We start from the raw sequence: 21,978 nt of genomic DNA, 5'->3' as shown, positions 1-21,978 counted from the left end.
ACATTTTAACCCTTTTTAAGACCCAGAGGACACCATTCACTGAAGGTAGCCCCATCAAGACAACTTTAACTAGGCTGAATTTAGCACAACTAGTCATGCTGAGAAAAACAACAAGAAACACCAGAAATTTCAAAACTTTTTTTATTATTGTCATGAAAAGACTTTTGAAACTGGATTGAGAAAAGTTATACATTTAGCTCTCAGACAATGCGGACCCTATGTGAAACGGTAGTAACGTTGTACATGTAGTAAGGACACAAAAAAGATCAGTAAATGGTAACACAAAAGCACCAGACCTTGAAAATAGATTCATAACTTCTGTCACCTGATAACCTTTTCAAAAAATGGGTGAAAAAAAACAACTTAATTATGAGCTATCGTATATTGCAGGTTTCACCACACGTTCAGGGTTTAAAATGACACTGTTCCATCATATAAACATTTCTAAACAGTACATCAAACATTTTAAAATACTGAAATCATACAGCACTTCCTACCTAACAGAGCTTACCCATGATGCCAAAACAAATCTTAATCAATCCCCCCTCAAAACAAGATATGATCATCAAATACCACAAATGATACTGAAACCTGTCATCTGCTGAGGCAACAAAAATTATTTGAATTGCATAGAAGCTTGTTCTTTCTAGTCCTCCAAAACGAAAACTACACATCTTTTAAGACCAAAGAAAATGTATATTTTTCAAGACAACGGAGAATTTCAAATGCTGAATGTGTTAAACATAACCCTGAAGCACGTTTGAGGCCACTCGGACAGTGAAGTGAACAGTGTACCATTAGGTGAGGTCTTCTACTATGGTGTTTTAATCGCATGATCTCTCTAGGGATGCTTTCATGATCGGTTATATTTGGCCTCAAAATAAATAACACACAAGGATAGCACGTTCTCATTTAAAGACCAGGATTTTCAGATATATTCATAGAGTTTTCTGATAATGCGATCACTACGCTACTGTTATTTGTATTGATAAAGTAGGCATTACTATAGCAGATATTTGCCTGGTATGGCTAAGAAACCCCTGAGCACACACTTCACACCAACACGATTCAAATATTGAATGGAATACACTCCACGCTTGGCCAAAAGACGACGACAAAGAAGAAAAAATGTATATCTCATTCTCTAATTCACACAATTATCTATGAATCAAAAAATGGTGTTTGGTATGAGCGCTTTTGTGTTAGTGAAACATTTTAAAAATTTGACTAAAAACGTAAATAACCATTTCTTTTTGATATTCCCAGCACTTGTTTTTGAAATGGATGCTCATCTAAAAAAAAAAAGATCTTCACGGGCAAATTATGTTTTTTGCATTCCACCCCAGACGGGGTTATCCAAGATGAATGTGTTGTTTAAAATAAGAGAATAGAATCTGAATTATTGTACAAATGCAGTCGACGATAAGTGCACTGTTAAAGTGGGATGACATATAATGCATACCTGTCAGTAACACAACAAATATTATGTAGAAGAAACAAATTCATTAAGGAAAACTCTTTTTTTTAGTTAACACAACCAAAGTCTTCAATATGGAAACTGTTTCTGTCACAGGATAAAAAAAATTATGGAAGTAGTTAGGGTTACTTTTTAAAATCACACAATTTTTACTGTGTGATTTAAGCCTGTAAAATCGAAGTTTATACGTGACAAATCAGACTTTTTTTTCTCCGGAATGAGAATTGAAAGACAAAAACTTGAAAATTGTGAGACAAATTCCCACTATTAGTATTTAGTATGTATATTTCTCACAATTGTACATCTGCAGGCTTTTAGGATACAAACTTGCAATTGTTTTAAAAAAAAAATACAAATTAAACTTGCAATTGCAAACAAGTCCGTCAGAATTCTACATTTATATATTTAAATATGTCCTGATTTTAAATGATTTTATTTGAATTGTTTAAAACAAGTCCTGCAGGCCTGCAGCCTATGCCATCAGCAGTCAGGTTAATTCCCAAGAAAGTCACTTACTAACAAAAATCCGTGAAAAATTTAAAATAAACCAACAACCAACCAGATATTTGTGGAAATTAAGTAATTTTTTCATTTATTAATTTCAGATGATCAATTAATACAACAATACACCCTGCCAACAGTAGTTTTTAGTATATATTTCTCACAATTGCACATCAGCAGGCTTTAAGACAGCAATTGTTAAAAAAAAAAAGTCCAAATTAAAATTGTCAGTCAGAATCTTTTTCTCAAATTAATTAAGCTTTATTTATTTCTTGTGATTTTGAGACAAAAGGCTTTCACAATCTTGACTCTCTCACAACATCAAACTAAAATTTATAATTCTAGAAATTTTTTACAATATGGTAGAACTTTAATATAAGTTCATAACATGCAAATGTGAGATTTAATTCACAAATCTCAGAGGAAAAGTCTGAATTGTGAAATATAAACTTTATTTTCCATGGCAGAAACAAGTTTCTAAACTTCCCAGCCTGCTGTAAGTACAGCAAGACAGAGGCAGCAGCTTGATCATAATAGTGGATAATAAAAAGTTACTGCAATACTTCACTTGAAAACCCCTGATGCAGGGGCTACAGAGAGTAAAGTAAGGTAACGATCCAGTACTCATTTAGGTATATAACATCTTTGTTCTAAACAGACAAAACAAAACTGAATTGTGTCTATTTGGACAGATTCCACCTGAATAGTCTGTTTATAGATTAGAAAAGAGGTGGGCAAACTCGTTCCTGGAGGGCCGGTGTCCTGTACAGTTTAGCTCTAACACTAATCAAGCACACCTGAACATGCTTATCAGTGTCTTCAAGATCACCAGAAATCTATAAGCAGGTGTGTTTGATTAGACTTGGAGCTAAACTGTGCTGGACACCGGCCCTCCAGAAGAGAGTTTGCCCACCCCTGGATTAGAAGAAAAAGAGAGATAAAAGAAACAAAGGGATCAGGTTAGATTTCATTATCTATCATATATCAGTGTTCACAAGGGGCTTCCGTCAGTTCCACATCACAGAAATACATGTACCATGTTCGAACCATCTTTAAATGAGGAATTGCAGAAAAACTGCTGGTGCTCGCTTTCCCACAACATACGTTTCAGATCATTTGGTTGTAAGGAACATCTATTACATAACCTAATTGTTTTTGAACCAATAATGGTTGAATACATAAATACATGTTTACCTCCTGTAGAAACATTTAAATGTACTGTGTGAGGTGTCATAATTTGGTTCGAATTTGATCTTTGCGCACAGGTAACATACAAAATTGTTTTTCTTCTTTTTAAATGACTAATTGTACAATTACACAGGGAAAAAATTACATAAAATAAAGCATGTGCTTAATATAATTAAAAACAAATCTTCCTAAAATATAAAAAAAAAAACTAAATAATGTAGTTAGCGATTCATCATTAAGTTACTGCTTTGTACAAGTGTTGAGTAGAGATATAAATAGATATTTTCCTCTGTATATCATGATGTGAAAATGTCATCATCGTATTTTTACATTCATCATCTGTGACTTCCCACTTAAACAATAATTATGCCACAAACACACACACACAAACTCACACAGTTCTCTTATAAACGATTGACCTTTTCCGCTGCACTGTGGTTCCGGCTGCTCCAGAGATGAGGTGTGCTTATGTGCGGTTGAGTGTCTGGAAGATTCTGGAGATTTGGAGCATGACGGGACCTGTCTCAGGATCATTCATCCACTGCGTGCTGTTCAGCGGGTTCTCCAGCATGTCCTCAAATGCTGAAAAGCCCCCCAAAAATATATACAGTTAGGTCCATAAATATCAACACAATCAATAACATTCTAACAACACAATCCTAACATTTTTGGCTCTATACGAGCAAGCCATCATTCGGCTGAAGAAACAAAACAAACCCATCAGAGAGATAGCAAAAAACATTCAGTGTGGCCAAAACAACTGTTTGGAACATTCTTGAAAATAAAAAAAAAACGCACCAGTGAGCTCAGCAACACCAAAACACCCAGAAGACCACCGAAACAATTGTGGTGGATGACCAAAGAATTCTTTCCTTGGTGAAGAAAACACCCTTCACAACAGATGATCAAAAACACTCTCCGGGAGGTAGGTGTATGCGTGTCAGAGTCAACAATCAAGAGAAGACACCACACCACAGTAAATAGAGAGGGTTCACCATGAGATGTAAACCATCAGTGAGCCTAAAGAACAGGAAGGCGAGATTAGAGTTCACAGTGCTGGAACAACATCCTGTGGACAGATCAAGATCAACTTGTACCAGAGTGATGGGAAGAGAAAAGTATGGAGAAGTAATGGGAGTATGGGAAACTGTTCATGATCCTAAGCAGCATGGTGGTAATAGTAACATGGCGTGGGCATGTGTGGCTGTCATGCAACTGCTTTATATTTAATGATGAAGTGACTGCTGACAAAAGCAACAGGATGAATTCTGAAGTGTTTCAGGCAATATTTTCAGCTCACATTAAGCCAAATGCTTCAAAACTCATTTTATGGCGCTTCACTGTGCAGATGGAGAATCACCCAAAGCATACAGCAAAAGCAACCAAAGAGTTTTTGAAGGAAAGAAGCAGAATGTTTTGCAATGGCCATGTCAATCACCTGACCTGAATTCAATTGAGCATGCATTTCACTTGATAAAGACAAAACTGAAGGGAAAATGCCCCAAGAACAAGCAGGAATTGAAGACAGTTGCTGTGGAGGACTGGCAGAGCACCACCAGGAATGAAACCCAGCATCTGCTGATGTCTATGCGTTCCAGACTTCAGGCTGTAAATGACTGCAAAGGATTTGCAACCAAATATTAAAAAGTGAAAGTTTGATTTATGATTATTATTCTGTTCAATTATATTTGGTCCCATAACAAGTGGGATGCACATATGCAAACTTGTAATTCTTACAGTGTTCACCTGATTTGGATGTAAATACTCTCAAATTAAATCTGACAGGCTGCAATTACAGCACATCTTGTTAGTTTCATTTCAAATCCATTGTGTTGGTGTATAGAGCCAAAAATGTAAGAATTGTGTCAATGTTCAAATATTTATGGGCCTAACTGTGTGTGTATATATATATATATATATATATATATATATATATATATATATATATATATATTCGTCTTGGCTAAAACAAAGCTAAATTTGAGTTGTCAGTGAAAATCGAATAGATCTCCAAGTACAGTCCAAAACTAGACTAGTCATCAAATAAACAGAAACTAATGACTACACATATAAAGTCTGTCTAATCTGTCTATTTGACAACTAGTCTTGTTTTGGGCCATTCTTGGATGTCAATTAGATTTTCACTGACAGGCCAGGTTTAGCCTTGATTTAGCCAGACGACTATGTTTAGATGTCTATTACACGTCTATTAAACACAAAATTGTTTGCTGGGTTCCTCCTCTACATGCGCCAGACATGGCCTAATGCAATGTAAATCCATCTTCATATGTTCTGGAGTTGCCCGTAGTTGACAAATTCTGGTCCAGTGTTTTTGATGCACTTAATCATACTTAGTTAATATTAGTTAGTAGATTAACAAAAATTTACTAATGGACCATTATTCTAAAGTGTTACCAATCAGACTTTGTTAGTGTGTAAAATTTCATTTTTGGGTCCCTTTATGTTGTCTAATGCCAAGTTCAGACTCCATGATTTTAGCCCCGATTTTGACTCGCTGACAGGTTTTGAGAAATCGTCAACAAATGCCTGAAATCACAGGCAAATCGGTGCTCATTCACACAAGTAACAAACACAGTTGCTGACACCTAATAAATGTTTGGCATGCTAAATATCTGGAGCTGAAGGCGATTCAAATCATGCAGTGTGAAATGAGTTGAAAATAACATCGGTGATTACCTACAGCCAATGAGACAGCAGCATCCACTAGTGTACGTATCTGCAGGCCAGCGGGAAGTTGGGGGAGAAGTTAAAAGGGCTTCTTTTTGATCTATTTGGACCCAAGAAATGATGGAAAAACTAGTGGAAATTTGGCAGGAGCACTCGTGTCTGTTTGACGTGTCATCTGAGCTATACCACATCAGGTCGACAAAGAAAAAGTTGAGGAGAAATTGCTAATTCCCTTCAAAACCCAGGAGAGCAAAATAAGTACATTTTCTACCCCACTAAAGGCTTCTTTCCCATTATGTAGTTAATAACAAAAAAGATATCCTATTATCTATGTATACCTCTCATTGTTTCCATGTCAATTCTTGAGTGTTTGGTTGTGAGATGTAGTTTGCGGGACTGAGACAAAGTTGTTGGCGATTCTTCCTATTTTAAAGTCATGCAGTGTGAAACCCCCTTCACCGATCCATCTTGCAGTGTAAATACAGCAGCGACGAAACGCTAGCCCAGACAGTCATGCAGTGTGAAACATCCTTCTTGATGCCACTACATTGAAATCGAGCAGTCTGAACTCAACATAAGCTAAAGGAGCACTCAGACAAAATACAAAGTAAAAACAATGAAACTAAGATGTCACTGTCAGAACTGTGCTTGGAAAAAAATGGGACAGCTGACCAGCCATTAGTAATATTTTTAGCACTCCAATGATTAAGTTTATGAGAGTGGCTAGAAAGAAAGTCAATTCCATGCTTGTACAGAATATATCTGGAGATTGTGAGAAGCCGTGTGACAACAGCTGAGTGGATTTGGAAGTAACTGTCATGGTTTGATAAAGTGAAAATTGAGCACTCTGGCCTGAAAGCAAAGTGCTATGTTTACCACAAACCACACAGAAAACACCACCCAGATAACGTCATCTTACAATCAAGCATGGTGATGTTGGAGCATAAAGGTCTGGAGTAAAGTTCAGAAATTGAAAAACTCACTGTGATAAAGGGCCAAAGGAACAGAATCAAATAAAGACTGAAAATAATCCAAAATATCAGTAAAAAGAGCTTTTTTCATCAGAAAACTACACAACAGATTTAAAAAAATGCAACTATTATTAGACTACAAAATTGCTTTTCACAAATGCTCTTTGTTGAAACTGCAAACCTTCATAAAAATAATTAATTAATTTTTAAAAAAGCATACGTATTTAGAGAGAGAAGTCACCTAGAAGAGTCTTGGGGTTTGTAAGACCAAGCTGTACAACAGGGTTCTCCAGGATGGCCTGAAACAGTGGACTATTGGTATCAATGCCTTTGTCCAGATCCTCAGGAGTGGGCTTTCTGTCACCGAGCAGCCATTCACACTGTGAAAATAGATTCTTAACTTTAAAAGAAGTTACATCTTAATTAGAATCTTAACTAGTTAGAAATTTAATCTTAATTAGCAGACGAAATGACACAATATACTTTATATAATTCTCTAAGTGTTTACATACAGCTGCATCCTGTTGATTATTATTGACGCGAAGAGCATCGATCACTTCCTTCTCATCGAAGCCCATCTCCATTAGTGCAATCACTGCCTGCTCACACACAAGCGAGACAACGAATCTCATTTAAAATGACAGAAAAGCAAAACAGATGTATATATTTGTAAATAACTGCAAACTTTACAAAGAACACAAATATAATGAATTGGAAATTTAGGCTTAAATTTACCTGACATTTGACTGTAGAAAAAAATATTATGCCAGAAGAATTACCATATTGTTGATACAGTAAAGTGCTTTAAAGGGATAGTTCAACCAAAAATGTAAACAGTCATCGTTTACTCACCCTTCACTTGTTCAAAACCTACTTGAGTTTATTTTATGTTGATGGGTGCCATCAACCAGCATTCTTCAAAATATCTTCTTTTGTGTTCAACAGAAGAAAGAAACTTATAAAGGTTTAAAACCACATAAAGGAAAGTGAATGAGGTCCAGTGCTTCCCACTCATAGAGTTTACTTGGGCAGGCCGCCCAGGTATATTAACCAAGTATATATTTTTATTATTATCATCCTTTTACACTTTTATTTGTATCCACCCAATAGCCAAACATCCGCGATGAATTACCCAGTGGAAAATCTTCTCGTGCCTGACACGTTTCCCACTTCTCGTTGTGTGTGCGAGAACTGTCAACACTCTCACAGACAATCTCACATGCTCTGCAGAGACCTACGGAGACCTGCCTTTTTGTGTCCATCAGGGGTTTCTAGATCTCCTAAAATGTCTGGGATTCGGCTTTTGGTTTCGCTTTCTAAGCTGTCATCATTTTATTTTAAGCCTGATTTACTTTCAGCACGTGCATAGCCACAAGACAGAGAGAAACACTTTATAATTAACTATTTGACTCAGATAAATGACTCAGATAAATATTTCTATTCACTCAGAGAAGACGAAATAACATCTAAACTGGCTACAAAATGCTTGTACACCATTAGAAATAGTTAATTAACTCATTTGCCTTATTTAAAAGCTGACACTTTTATTCTTGTAATTTTATACTTTTTAGAGATTTTTATTTTATATGTTTTTATTCCTTTATGTCATTTTTTTCTTATTTGCTGTATATATATTTTTTATTTGATGAAGTTAATATATCACATATTTTATACATACTGTATCTAACATGCTTTGGCATGCTTTGGCAATACTGTACAGTGTACAACAATACTGTACAAACTTTCAGTGGGTGCACATGGCTCCTGAATAGAATAAAAGTAAAACAAATACTGAATTTCTTTTTTTATAAAAATAATAAAAATAAAAAAACTTTAACCCATTAAAAAGAAACCATGTATAATAAATAAAAATATTGTTAAAAATATTTTTTGTTGTTGCAAGTAGTAATCATGTGCTGTGAGTAAGAGGTGTGTTTCAATTCAGCTACCACCGCAACTATATTTCAAACTTGTGGGAAGCACTGAGGTCATTTTAATTTTTGGGTGAACAATCCCTTTAATGCATTTTTAGGCTTGCTATGAGACTTAATATTGACCAAGCTGTATTCAGACTGGAGATTACTAATTTACTCTGGAAAAACAAGGACTATATTTGTTAAAAATTTACATTACATTTTGCAGACGGTTCTATCCAAAGCGACTCATATCTGTGAACACACAATCTGGAGCAATGGGTTGAAGCCAGAGTGATGAAGTCAATAAGATGATATGGGGATGGTTAGGAGATCATGATGGATATATGCCAGTGGTTAAGTTTGGTCAGGAGGCCAGGAAACTAGGGCTGAGCTTTTTAATGAAATCGTATTGAAATCGCAATTTAAACATGCACAATTTCTAAAACGCCTTACAGCACGATTTTCCTGCAGAATGTTATTTGATCCAATCATAACGCATCACGACTAAACAGCACAAGAACAGGAGACTGAATAGTCTGCATGGGGATGATGAGTTCAGCCCAGGAGGACTTGGTGCCAAAACAAAAGTCAATAGGTGTGTCCCAAATTTTATACGTACGCACAATTCTACACCACTTTGTAGTATAAATATTCCAAGTAGTGCATTCACACTGAAAATTGTAAAATAAACAAGTGCACTTTAAATATCCGGACGATGCACTTAATCAACCGTTAAAATGAAGTGTGGACTGTTGGACACTTCACGCACCCAATGGCCGATGCTTTGCTCACATAGCGGAAGGGGCGGAGCTTTTGGGCACTGATGTTGGATTATTTATTTTGGATTGTGAAATCAATATTTTCCTACGAGAGTGATTATACCGCCTCCTGATGGTGAATGCGGTTATACTCATGGCAGGTATTTTTTGATACTTTGGTCATTTATTTTGCTAATTGGCAATCGACAAACGTCATCCGGGAAATAGTTTAGTTTTCCGCCCAGAAAAAAACATTAGTGTTCCATTTGGGACGACACTAAATTCATATACTATGCTGTTGAGTGTGTAAGTACATGAGTACAAGTGGATAAGAGCATAATGTATAGTGTGCCATTAGGGACGCTTATATATATATGGTGTGGGATTACTTTGGATACAGGAACCAGAATCAGGTCATTTGTAAGTCAGATGTATATCGCGTCTAAAGTGCGTGGAAAGCGCGTCGCTTCCTTCAACATTTTCAACGCACTCTGCACTCACGCTCCTTTGTCACTGCTAGGTGACCATTAACCCCATTTCTCAGAGGATAACAAACTAACAAAACATTGCTGTAGCTCGGATACAAGTTTCATTTATGGATAAAATTATAAAGCACTGGGTGTTTGGGTATCTTGTGTTTGTCTGAGGTAATTAGTGCATTGAAATGTGGGTATTCTATACAAGTATTAAGTTGATCGCTCAGTTCTTGTCACGTGACTTGCGGTGCAGCATTCTGAAAAGTTAAATTGAATGTTTGTCTGAAAAGAGATGTTTCAACTCGGTGCACCTGGCCTATTTCAAGGCAGCATCACAACAAGCTTTTTTATGCATGGCAAAAAAAATCAGTGGACACATAGAAAAGTATACACAACTACTGATATGTGGTCAAGCAGAACATCGGAACATTAGAGTTTGACGGCATGTACATGCACACACAGTAGTCTATTTATTTGTTTTGCAACAGACCATTTAATTGTGGTCATGTCAATGGTCCATGAACATTTCCTGCTTGTTATTAAACTATATTATAACTGTAACAAGAGGCAATTTAATAACGCAATATTAAAGCAGCTATCATTACATTATTTATCAATATGTGGCTCTTTTTGGATTCTTGGAAGCTATAGAAATTAAAAATGTAAAACAGGAAATACGTTGGGTTATACCATGGTTTTTGTTTACATGCCTCAAAATGATCTATAGGGTGGTTCATAGGGTGGTTCACCGCTGTGGCGACCCCAGATTAATAAAGGGACTAAGCTGAAAAGAAAATGAATGAATGAATGAAAATGATCTATAGGTCTGTTCTTGAGACTATTTGTTACACCTTTACTGGGCAATTTTTTTTGCCTGTTTTTATATCTGTTTCAGAGACTTGTTACAGGTCTTTGATAAAGATAATTATTTTCCTTTGGAAATACATTTCAGATTCACACTGTAAAACGTCAGTGTGTGACAAAATCGTGATTAAAATCGAAATTGCAATATTGTTCAGGAAAACTGTGACAGGTTTCTGTTTCCCATATTGAACAGCCCCACAGGGAACCCTGCTATTTTCGAAGGACATCCCAGGATTTTAAACATCTTATCTGAAGGACGTTGCTCACTGACATTATAGTCCCCATCACTATACTGGGGCACTAGGACCCAGACAGATACTTTTTTTACTACTTTTCCCATGTGCTCTTCCATCTAGCTAGTAACCAAACACAACCATGCTTAGCTTCAACGTGTGAACATGAGAGAGCCGATAGAAAAAGAATTTAGTGGAATTGTCATTTCTATTGTGTGCTGACCAAACTTGACAAATGGATCTGATTCCAACCCTAATGCAATATGCAGAATGGATTGAATAATTATGATTTAAGCCCCGGTCAGATCACATGACTTTACTGTCAGTTACGAAAGTCACTATGTCAGATTATGCGTTTTTTTGCGTTGACAAAATATTGACTTGTCGTGGGTAAAAAATGCGCCAGACTACACATTGCTTCGCAATCAGTCATCCCGTGACTTCTATGATGATCGTTATTTCCCAAAGCAATCACAAGTGTTGTTATAACACAATATTTTGAATATTCTTATTCAAAATTAAAATAATTCAAAAACTCGTTGTGAGAATGGAGGTCTGCATATCTGTGCCAGTCTGTCAGATAAAACTGCTTAAAACACCTTAATATTTTAGAAAAGGTAGTTAAAGTTTGCATAACCCATGATTGATCATATCCACCCGTTGACCCAACTATTAGTAATTATGCAGCCCATTTTTGATTACCTGACTGGTGCAGTAACGGCAGCACCCACTCAGTTAACCGTGAAATGATATGCTTCTATTTCAGTGTCACCGACGTGACAGAACTCATCTTGAAGAACGAGAAAAAAATGTAAAATGCTAGACTTCCTGCAACGGTGTCGAGAGGCATTGCAGGCATGGTATCGGTTGTCAGGAACTTTGCCACATTACACGAGAAGAAACGATTGAATCTTGTGTCACGATGCCCATTTGTCGTTTACGAACCCCCACGACACCCTACGTCAAGGAAATCGTGCTGAAATCATGACAAATTTGTGTGATCTGACCAGATCTTTAGGCGAATATATTAGTGGTACAGCAATGTTTGAGTTTAGAAATCAACAGTTCTTGTGTTTCTCATGACTCCCACATGACACTAACCCGTGAGTCTGGCCTGAACTCTCTTTTCCTTCTGATCCTTTTAAAGATCTCTGTCAGTTCGTCCTGTTTGGCCTCGTCTATGCTGGCCTGGGAGGTCAAACGAGCACGGGCTGCTGAAGCTGTGGCAGAGGCTCCTGGAGCGGGTGCTGCAGCGGCGGCCGCCCCTGGACTGTCCTGTCCTGGTAGAGGCGTATCAACCATGGGGTCATCAACATGCTCAATCAGCCATTCCATAGCCTGGGTGACAGACATGCTGCAAACAGAGTGCTTTGATATTAGTGGCTTTCATTTAACTTAACGAGATTTGAGATTATTCACAATCCATAACCCACCAAAACCATCATTTTTGTTCATTCATCTGCTGTTATCTAGATAATAATTTAGCATGTGTTCATATAATGGCTTAAAGCAACATTTCTCAATCCTCGTCCTACGCCCTTTTCCTCTTCATATTTCGCATCTCTTATTTAACAATGCTGATTTAGATCAATGTTTCTCAACCATGTTCCTGAAGGACCACCAACACTGCGTGTTTTGGATGTCCTTTGTCTGTCACACCCATTACAGGTCTTTCATTCTCTGCTAATGAACTGTTGATCTGAATCAGGTGTGTTTGGTTAAGAAGAGCAGGAAAACTGGTGGTCCTCCAGGAAAGTGGTTGAGAAGCGCTGGCTGTTTCTCAATATGCGTTCTTCAGCGAACTTGCATCCTCGTGTTCTCATGTAACGTCACCATCAACTGCCAAAACTCAAGACCGCAAGTACCGAAGACGCGTAAAAGTTCCCGGATGTGTTCTTGATATCGAGGATGCAACGATTCAGCAACGAATTTGCTTTAGAGGTCCCAGAAATCATTGTGACTGAATAAAGAAGGTGGAAGTGCAGCATTTAATATAGATTTATTATTTAAGTTCTGAGATAAAACTTTATTCTTATGAACTTTATATTTATAGAAATTTATTTCAGGAGTTTCTCTAAATGAGATGGTGAAAGTAAACATTACCATGAAAATCTTAATAAAGGCATAAACACATTAAGGGTGTTTATTTGCTGAAATTCATATTAAAATCTGTTTTATTTGTATTCCGCAAAGTATTATAGTAAGGTTTTAGTGCATGTTATACATATATTGAAAAGGGGAAAAACAATAAATCATTGTATGAATTTTGTAATGTTTAAACAATGTCCAGTTAAAAATGTGTGAGGGTCATGTGACCATCAGGAAGAACGCAGCATCTCATTTCTCATAGAACGCGTTCTCTGTTCTCGCTGTCTTCCGAGTTCTTTCTTCTGAGGTGACCTGGCAAGACCGCTCTTTACAAGAACACAAGTCCATTTTCTGTGTTCTTGAAATTGAGAAACAGCCACTGATTTAGATGATCAGCTCGTTAGAAGAATTCTATGCATGAGCTGTGTTCACACTGACATGTCTCTATGCAGTGTGCACTGTTCCTTAGTCCCTTCTTCTTCATTGCTCACTACCTGAGCATGAGAAACCCTTATATTACTTCAGAACGTTCATTCACGCATTCTTACTAGAGAGTTGTGAAGCATGATACAATATACCTCCATAAATAAACACAATATAATTGTACATAATCACACCCTAAAATGCCATTTAAATTAAACATGTTTCTTTCAAACTGAAATAATGGCAGAATATCCTGTAGATAGACTTTGCAGAGCACTTGTAGTTGAATTAGAACAAACGTCTGACCTAAAAAGAGAACAATATTAAAGGTGGAGCACATGTGGGCAAACAGACCGAGATTGAGAAAAGCTGCCTTAAAGGTTCCAATATACTAAAAGCATAAATAGTATATATGAGTATTAATTGTATATCAAACATTTACCAATGTGTTTCTATAGTTTGCTTCAGCAAAGTACTTTGAACCCCTGAAATGAAATCTTGAAAAAGAACATTTTTTTCTTTCAACACTTTCCTGACTACAATCACTAGGTCACTGGTAACAGCAGATATCTCCTAGGCCCTGTTTGCATGTCTTATTAATATGTATTTTATAACAATAAATAACTTGATTCTGTGGCTCAGTGGTTAGCACTGTTGCTGGTTTGAGTCACGGCTGGGTCAGTTGGTATTTCTGTGTGGAGTTTCCATGTTTTGCCTGTGTTGGTGTGGGTTTTCTCCGAGTGCTCCGGTTTCCCCCACAGTCCAAACACATGCGCTATAGGTGAATTAAATAATCTAAATTGTCTGTAGTGTATGTGTGTGAATGCAAGAGTGTATGGGTTTTTCACAGTACTGGGTTGCAGCTTGAAGGGAATCCACTGTGTAAAACATGCTGGATAAGTTGGTGGTTTATTCCGCTGTGGTGACCGCTGATGAATAAAAGGACTAAGCCGAAGGAAAATGAATGAATAACTTGATTCCTTTCAAAGCAACATTCAAGAACGCGAGATTAAGCCTTGAAATCTTTGCTCGATGTACGTGCTGGATGATCTCTCTCTTTTTGGGATCAATTCCTGATTATTTGCATAATGTTTTTAATTTACCAAATGAAATTTCCTTCCATGGTCTAAAATATATGTTGAACAAATTTTATAAAACAACAACAGCATATCTACATATTAATACTGTAAAACAGAGTAGTGTCTAGGTAGTAGTCGATCGTACATAAAAGAAATCCATTATGATGCATGTGTTGGATGATCCTTCTTTACGTGTGATCCTTTGCATAATACTTTTATTTAAGGACGCCTAGTTAAATTACCTTCTATTTTGTAAAATATTTGTTAAGCAAATCTGATAAAACCAACAGCATATTTACATATTAAAACAGTAAAACAGAATAAAGAGTCTAGGCCTAATATGAGTCGATTGAAAATGAAATAAAATTTTAATCTGTTCAATTCATAAATTAGCCTATTTTATAAAGAATATTTATTAGTTCTGGTATGTTTAATAAGATTTGTATTTTTTGTAAATTGTGCTAGTTTCCACAGTATTAAATATCAGTGACATCCAATACCCAAAAAGTGGACAAAAGAAACACCAGCTGTGAATAGTAATGTGCCTCCTTTTCCCACTTAAGATTGGATTGATGAAAATGCATCTTGATACCAGGTGCGAGCAGGGCCTTACTGAGCTTTCACAAGTATACATTTGATGCACACCCATTCTAATGAAAACCAAGTGTGAAAGAAGTCTTGCAGATGTTCACTTCTGAATACTGAAGTGCATGAAAGAGGGTTAAAGAATTCACTGAGAGTACTTACTGGTTTAAGCGCAGAGCCTTCACAGCACGACTCTCAGGGAAACCCATCTCAGTCAACTGCTGCAGGGCTGCTTCATCCACACGATCCTCCTCATCCTCATCTAGCATGGCTGCCAGAGAAGGGAGATCAAAATAATATTCACGACTAATCACATACAAAACAAAAATTAGCATTTACATAATAATTTTCAGTGTACTGTGTATACGTATTGTGTAAATAGAAATACACACATCGATATACAGTTGAAGTCAGAATTATTAGCCCCCCTTTGAATTGTTTTTTCTTTTTAAATATTTCCCAAATGACGTTTAACAGATAAAGGAAATTTTCACAGTATGTCGGATAATACTTTTTCTTCTGGAGAAAGTCTTATTTGTTTTATTTTGGCTAGAATAAATGTAACATTTTTTAAAAACTATTTTAAGGTCAAAATGATTAGCCCCCTTAAGCAATATATATTTTTCGATAGTCTACAGAAAAAAACATTGTTACACAATAACTTGCCTAATTACCCTATCCCACCTAGTTAACCTAATTAACCTAGTTAAGCCTTTAAATGTCACTTTAAGCTGTATAGAAGTGTCTTGAAAAATATCTAGTCAAATATTATTTACTGTCATCATGGCAAAGATAAAATAAATCAGTTATTAGAAATGAGTTGTTAAAACTATTATGTTTAGAAATGTATTGGAAAAAATCTTCTCTCCATTAAACAGAAATTGGGGACAAAAATAAACAAGAGGGCTAATAATTCTGACTTCAACGGTATGTAAATTTGTGTATACAAGTATAGAAAAATGTTTCAATAATAAATCTATATACTGTATATCATAAATTATATTTATTTTATCTTTTCCATGATGACAGTAAATAATATTTTACTAGATAAAAAAAAATTTAAAACTGCTTTTAATAATTCTGACTTCAACTGTATTACATGCACATATGTAATTATAAACTTGTAATTTTTATGCAATTAGTCACGATTAATCATTAAACAGCACTACTTCACTCTCATATCATTTGCAAATAGTGCACCAAATAAAAATTGATTTAATCTATTAATCCAGGTGTCCATGCATACGTCTTTCTCTTACCATTGGCCTTTTTAAAAAGCTCTACAGCATCAGGATTCAGAGCCAGCAGCTTCTGAGCGACCTCGATAAGCGAAACTAGAATCTTTCTCAGCTCTGTCTGAAACTGACGGAAACAAAAAAAAAAAATGTCAAATGTAAAAAAGAACAAAGTTCAAAGAGTAAAGGCTGAACTGAAACAGACTGCAAGGACTCACATCTCTGATGTTGTGCTGAGTTACAGTACGGTCAGTGTTACGAGTGGACAGGCTTGCTGTGGCTTTGAGGATGGCATCCTTATCTGGAGCTTTGTTCTCTTGCTTCTTCTTTCAGCAAGAACAAACAGGATTTAATTTTGCAGAATCATAAACCATACAAATTTAACACACACTGTGTATTAAAGGGAAAGTTCACCCAAAAATTAAAAGTAGCTGTCATTTTACTCACCCTCAGGGATTCAAGGTGACTTTTCTCTTCAGCAGAATATTAGAATCAGTTCCCCCATAAATGAAAATTCTGAATTACTCACCCTCATGACTTCACCTTCAGAACACAAATTAAAATATTTTGGATGAAATCCACGAGCTCCTTCGTCTTTCACTGACAGCAATAGTCCAGAGATGTTCGATGTCCAGAAATGGAACCAAAAACATTGTCAAAACATATTATGTGACTTTAGTGGTCCAATTGTGGTCATATAAATCACCATGAACACTAACACTTTTGTGCAGCAAAAAAAAAAAATGTAAATAAGACTTCGCCAGATCAGGGGGTGCATTTCTTATGGGAAGTGTGACTATTTGCCATTAAAATCAGCAGCGCAACAGGCAAGCACATGTACCTTGACCTCAGGCAAAAGACATACAGTAGATGACCAAAATCCTTTTTATTTTGCCAGACAAGTGTTCATAAGGCTTTGTGTGATTATATTTGAACCACTGAAGTGACTGGGTATGTTTTGACATTCCTTTTCTTGACTTCGAAAGTCTCATGATCATTGTTGTCTATGGAGGATGTGGGAGCTCTCGAATTTCATTTAAAATATCGTAACTTGTTTTCGGAGATGAATGAAGGCCTCAGGGGATTGGAATGACATGAGGGTAGGGCATTAACTCCCGCCAACCTGCCAAATGCGGGTGGATTTCAGCGGTGGCAGGTAAGACAGACACTCCCACTAGCCACGTTGGTTGGTTGAAAATAATTTTCCCGGATAATAATTCTTAAAAGCAGGGTTCGACAATAAGTATAGTCCAATATGCATGCAAAGGCGATCTTAGAATTGAGAAGCAACATGACTGACAAAAATAATTGCGTTCGCGTGAGCAATAGAAAGCAGGAATACCGAATGAGAGGATAATCACTCGCGCCTGAGGTGATGCACGCGACTGTTTAAAAAGCGTGCGCGCTCCCGTTTCCTTGCGTGAAGCAACTGTGTCTAACTGATGTGATCGGTTCTCTTTCAAATGGACTAGACAAAAAGTGATGGACATGCACCCACAGTCTTGCTGCTTTCAAGAGCTCCAGATTTGTCTTTTTGTAAGCAGCATCAGTTGCTTTCGCTTTAACCATTCTATGAACAGATTATTTATGGGTCTTATAATAAACGTGAGTGTGTGTGATCATCCTTTCATTATCACAAGGTTTTTACCTGATTTCTTTTGCGTTAAAATGGTTTAATTATCATTTTTTATAATAACATTGCTTTAATGGGAGATTAACTCCCCATTTATGTGTAGTTAACTGGTGATCTAAGACCTTTAGCCAGGACAGATTACTGTGCATATGTTTTGTTAAAAAGTAGTAATATTTTGCTTGTTTTGACACATTTAAAATTTGTGGCTAAGAAATAATTAATTGTTTGGTGTGGTCAGAGATAAATTTGGTAAATCCTTAATTTTGAGCTCTGAAAATGATGTGAAATAAAAACTAATTGTAACACTATGAAACCATGACCCATTTGCTCATGATTATTGAGCAAGCTCATACACGACACACAAAAAGTGAAATGAATGAGGAGGCATGTGGATATAACACAAAATCTAAATCAAGTAGTTTTAGCATGTCAAAGTCATATTTATGTAAATATAAATATAAAATATAGTTTCACAACAATAAAATTGTAGCTAGTGAAAATGGCGAGTGGCTTGTAATGTTGGAAAACTACTAGCCACAGTGGCTGGTGATCAAAAAAGTTAATGTCAAGACCTGCATGGGGGTAAGTAATAATAACAGAATTATTATTTTTGAGTCAACTGATCCTTTAAAGATTTTTAGCTGAATCATGTTGATTAGTACAGTTTATTTCAAGCAAATTGTTACCATCATTTTGAGAGTCAAATAAACATATACAGGCAAAACATAATTAACATTTGTGCTTCCCGACACTACACTTCGGTCTTATAAAGCAAAACAATATGTCTGTGTAAGAAACTGATCGGTATTTACAACATTTAATCCATCGCCTCTGCTAAAGGGTCTGACTGCGTTCAAGATAGTCTATAGCAGGGGTCCCCAAGTTTTGTCCTGGAGGGCCGGTGTGCTGCAGAGTTTATCTCTGACGCTAATCAAACACACCTGAAGAAACTAATCAAAGTCTTACTGGCTATACTTCCATAGAAGCAAGTTGGAGCTAAACTCTACAGCTGAACACTGGCCCTCCAGGACCGAGCTAGGTGACCCCAGCTTCAGGGCTTGAGACTGACGTCACATAATGATGGATGCAACTATGCAAGGGTCAGAGATCACTCATAAGCAGATGCTGTTTGTTTACAATGCTGAGGAAGGGCATGTGTTCTTCAAAATAGTACTTACTTTATGTTATTTTCAATGCTGCTTTATAAAAAGCTGTAAACAAACAACATCAGCTGACTGCATGTATTGTCTGTCATGAAGTCACCAAGAACTGCTGGCTAATAATTTTAGTTTCAGCTCCATTTGCGCAGACAGGTCACTTCACTTCACTTCGTAAGACCTCAATGTATCATCAGCAGCCACTGGTGTTAATTTTACTTTGCTTTTAAATATATATTTTTTTCAGACTCTCAAAGTGCTGGTAACCATTGACTTTGAATTAATACCTTGTTTAAGATTTTGCTGAAAAAAAATAAATTTGCAAATTGAAATTTTGGGTGAACTAATCCTAAATTAAAACTGCCAGCAGATACAGTACCTTCTCTTCAGAAGATATGTCGGTCATTTTTGGTGGAGCTGGTGGAGGTCTTTTCTTTAACAATATTAAACAATCTACAAACAAACATGAATCAGGGTTTGTGCCTGTTTGAATACGACATTAATATAAAAAACATACAAAAACATGAAACTACTTCTTCATCAGTGGTTCTCAACCAAAAACCTGGAAAAATTAGGAAGCCTAATTTTAAAATATGAACTCTAGGACTTCTGGGAAGTTAAGTTAAATGATTTAAAACAGTTATAAAACTTAATAGGCTTATTGTAATTAATCTGTCAAACGTAAATTGTGAGTAATTGTGAGTTTTAAATCGTCACAAACGAACAACAAGGGCCTTGAAGTATGAAAGGCTGGGAGCCTGAGGATTAGTCAAACTGAAAAATGTACCTTTATCTTTAAGATTTTCCTCAGAGACTGTTTTGGATTCAGTGAGAATTCTTTCAGTGGCGGCGTGAATGAGTTTGTGATGTGTAAGGGTTTTAGGATCCTCTAGACTTCCATGGACATACTAGAAGAGAAGAGAAGAGAAGAGAAGAGAAGAGAAGAGAAGAGAAGAGAAGAGAAGAGAAGAGAAGAGAAGAGAAGAGAAGAGAAGAGAAGGAAAAAAACAAACAAATATTAAAGATTTTTAAAAGCATTCTGGAGTCATCCAAAAGCATAATTTGCATAAAAAACACAAAATAATTTTCATTATAGTCCTGACAAAAATAGTAATAATAAATGAATGTTTAAAAATAAAATAAATAAATTTAATTACTTTGTAAAGTGTACGTAATGTGATTTTTAATTTGATTTTTCAAGTAATAATTAGATTCAGCTTTGCTGTCTTGTGAATAGATTTCATTTTAAAACTGTATGTATGATCTAGTAAATGCAGCCTAGGTGAGCATATGAGACAACATTTCAAAAATATCTTGCCAACCCCTAATAGTGTTTGATAGCATTATAAAAAATCACCACCTTTAGAGGGAGGGTAGTACTGTGGTAGTACCATGATACATTTAGTGTCTTTTGTTACCATGGTACTTTGCCATACAGTGTATGGTACTAAATAATAAATGCATCCTGCTTTTTACATGTTACTCCAATAGTCTTCAAAGAACACTGTGGAGTTAGCGCAGTGTGTTTATGAAATTTGTTAATATCTTGTCATTAATACATACACTGCCATGGTATTTTTCAGCCACAATACACACTGAAGATACAGTAGAACCAGACTTGACTAAGTATATGTGGTGATGCCACCTGCTAAAGTGCTTACAACCTCATCCACACTCATTAAACCACAAAGTGTGCTGATGAAATCTTCATAGTTTACATGAATGAGTCACAATGTGCATGGAGAAATATAATTGCGTGTTGCTAACCGAGGTATTACAACACAACGATCTTGTCAACAAGTTAATGTCAGCTGTACACTGTAAGTCAAGCAGTGTGACAGTGGTAGTTACAGTACTGCCTCAGAGACGGTGGTGACGGGCAAGCTTGCTAAATTATAAATAGCACCGTCGACTCGTCTGCTAGTTACTAAAATACTTGGCAATGACTCTAAAAATCCAGCGGGCCTGTCCTGTCCGGGTTTAGCTAACAGTGCCAGCTAACTGAAGGCAGACCTACATGCTTTAAGCATTTCTCCTTGAGTTTCTCTATAGTGGTGTCTTCCGTGACTTCCTCCAACCACTCAGATCCCTCCATTGTACAGACGTGGACCTTCAGGACTTTGCCTGCGAAGATCTTCTCCTCCTGAACGAACATTGTAGCGGCAGCTGTAGCAGTGGCGGCGGCGGCAGGACCGCAGCGCTCCCCGCTGAAGACGCTCCGCGAACCCGCTGTCTACAGCCCGGAAAGCCGCCCTCTTCCCCGCTTAAACCTGCCCTGGCAACAGACGCGAGCTCACGGTCTCAATCGAGCATTGTCAGGCCGTCCGTTCTGTTGTGCCGGTGGCTCCGGAGGACTGATGTTTTCTCGACGGGACAGATAGGTTTCCTGACTCGCCGCAGCAGGGACGCTTGCTCCGTTGACACCTGCGATGCGAGAGCGACAGACAGCGGTCGGTACTGTGCAGTCATGCGCATGCGTCAAATCCTGAACGTGATTGGTGAATGTGCGCATTCACGCAGACGCGTCGTGCTGCACCACTATCAGAACACTAGTCGGGAGCGGCGAGACCTGACGCTGGATCTTTAAACTGTTTTAAAATGTAATATGAAAGCTTTAGTTAGCAGTGTTTATTATTCCTTACTACTTTTAAAAGTTGCTACCAGCCATACTACTAATCAAAAACATTTTCTTATAAATGCTATCTA

The 21,978-nt window shown here is 36.8% G+C and overlaps 1 protein-coding gene across 2 annotated transcripts; it reads right to left on the bottom strand.

Annotated features, from left to right (window-relative positions):
• Positions 1 to 3,180: 3,180 nt before the first annotated feature.
• Positions 3,181 to 21,630, bottom strand: LOC130229604 (ubiquitin-associated domain-containing protein 1-like). 2 transcript variants are annotated; one of them, XM_056458492.1, is made up of 10 exons: positions 21,290 to 21,630; positions 20,060 to 20,180; positions 19,652 to 19,725; positions 16,701 to 16,808; positions 16,507 to 16,609; positions 15,410 to 15,518; positions 12,174 to 12,426; positions 7,338 to 7,424; positions 7,067 to 7,205; positions 3,181 to 3,748 (listed from the first exon to the last, which is right to left on the bottom strand). In XM_056458492.1, exons 1-10 carry the CDS (start codon positions 21,425 to 21,427, stop codon positions 3,633 to 3,635), a joined length of 1,248 nt encoding a protein of 415 aa, XP_056314467.1. In that variant the 5' UTR covers positions 21,428 to 21,630; the 3' UTR covers positions 3,181 to 3,632. The 2 variants fall into 2 exon arrangements, with proteins under 2 accessions (XP_056314467.1, XP_056314468.1); XM_056458493.1 differs by having other exon boundaries at positions 16,701 to 16,805.
• Positions 21,631 to 21,978: the final 348 nt, after the last annotated feature.

Source organism: Danio aesculapii, chromosome 5 (genome assembly GCF_903798145.1).
Source record: "Danio aesculapii chromosome 5, fDanAes4.1, whole genome shotgun sequence".
Taxonomy (NCBI): Eukaryota; Metazoa; Chordata; class Actinopteri; order Cypriniformes; family Danionidae; genus Danio; species Danio aesculapii.
Note: the sequence above shows the minus strand (reverse complement) of the source record. Positions and strands in the feature narration are given on the sequence as shown.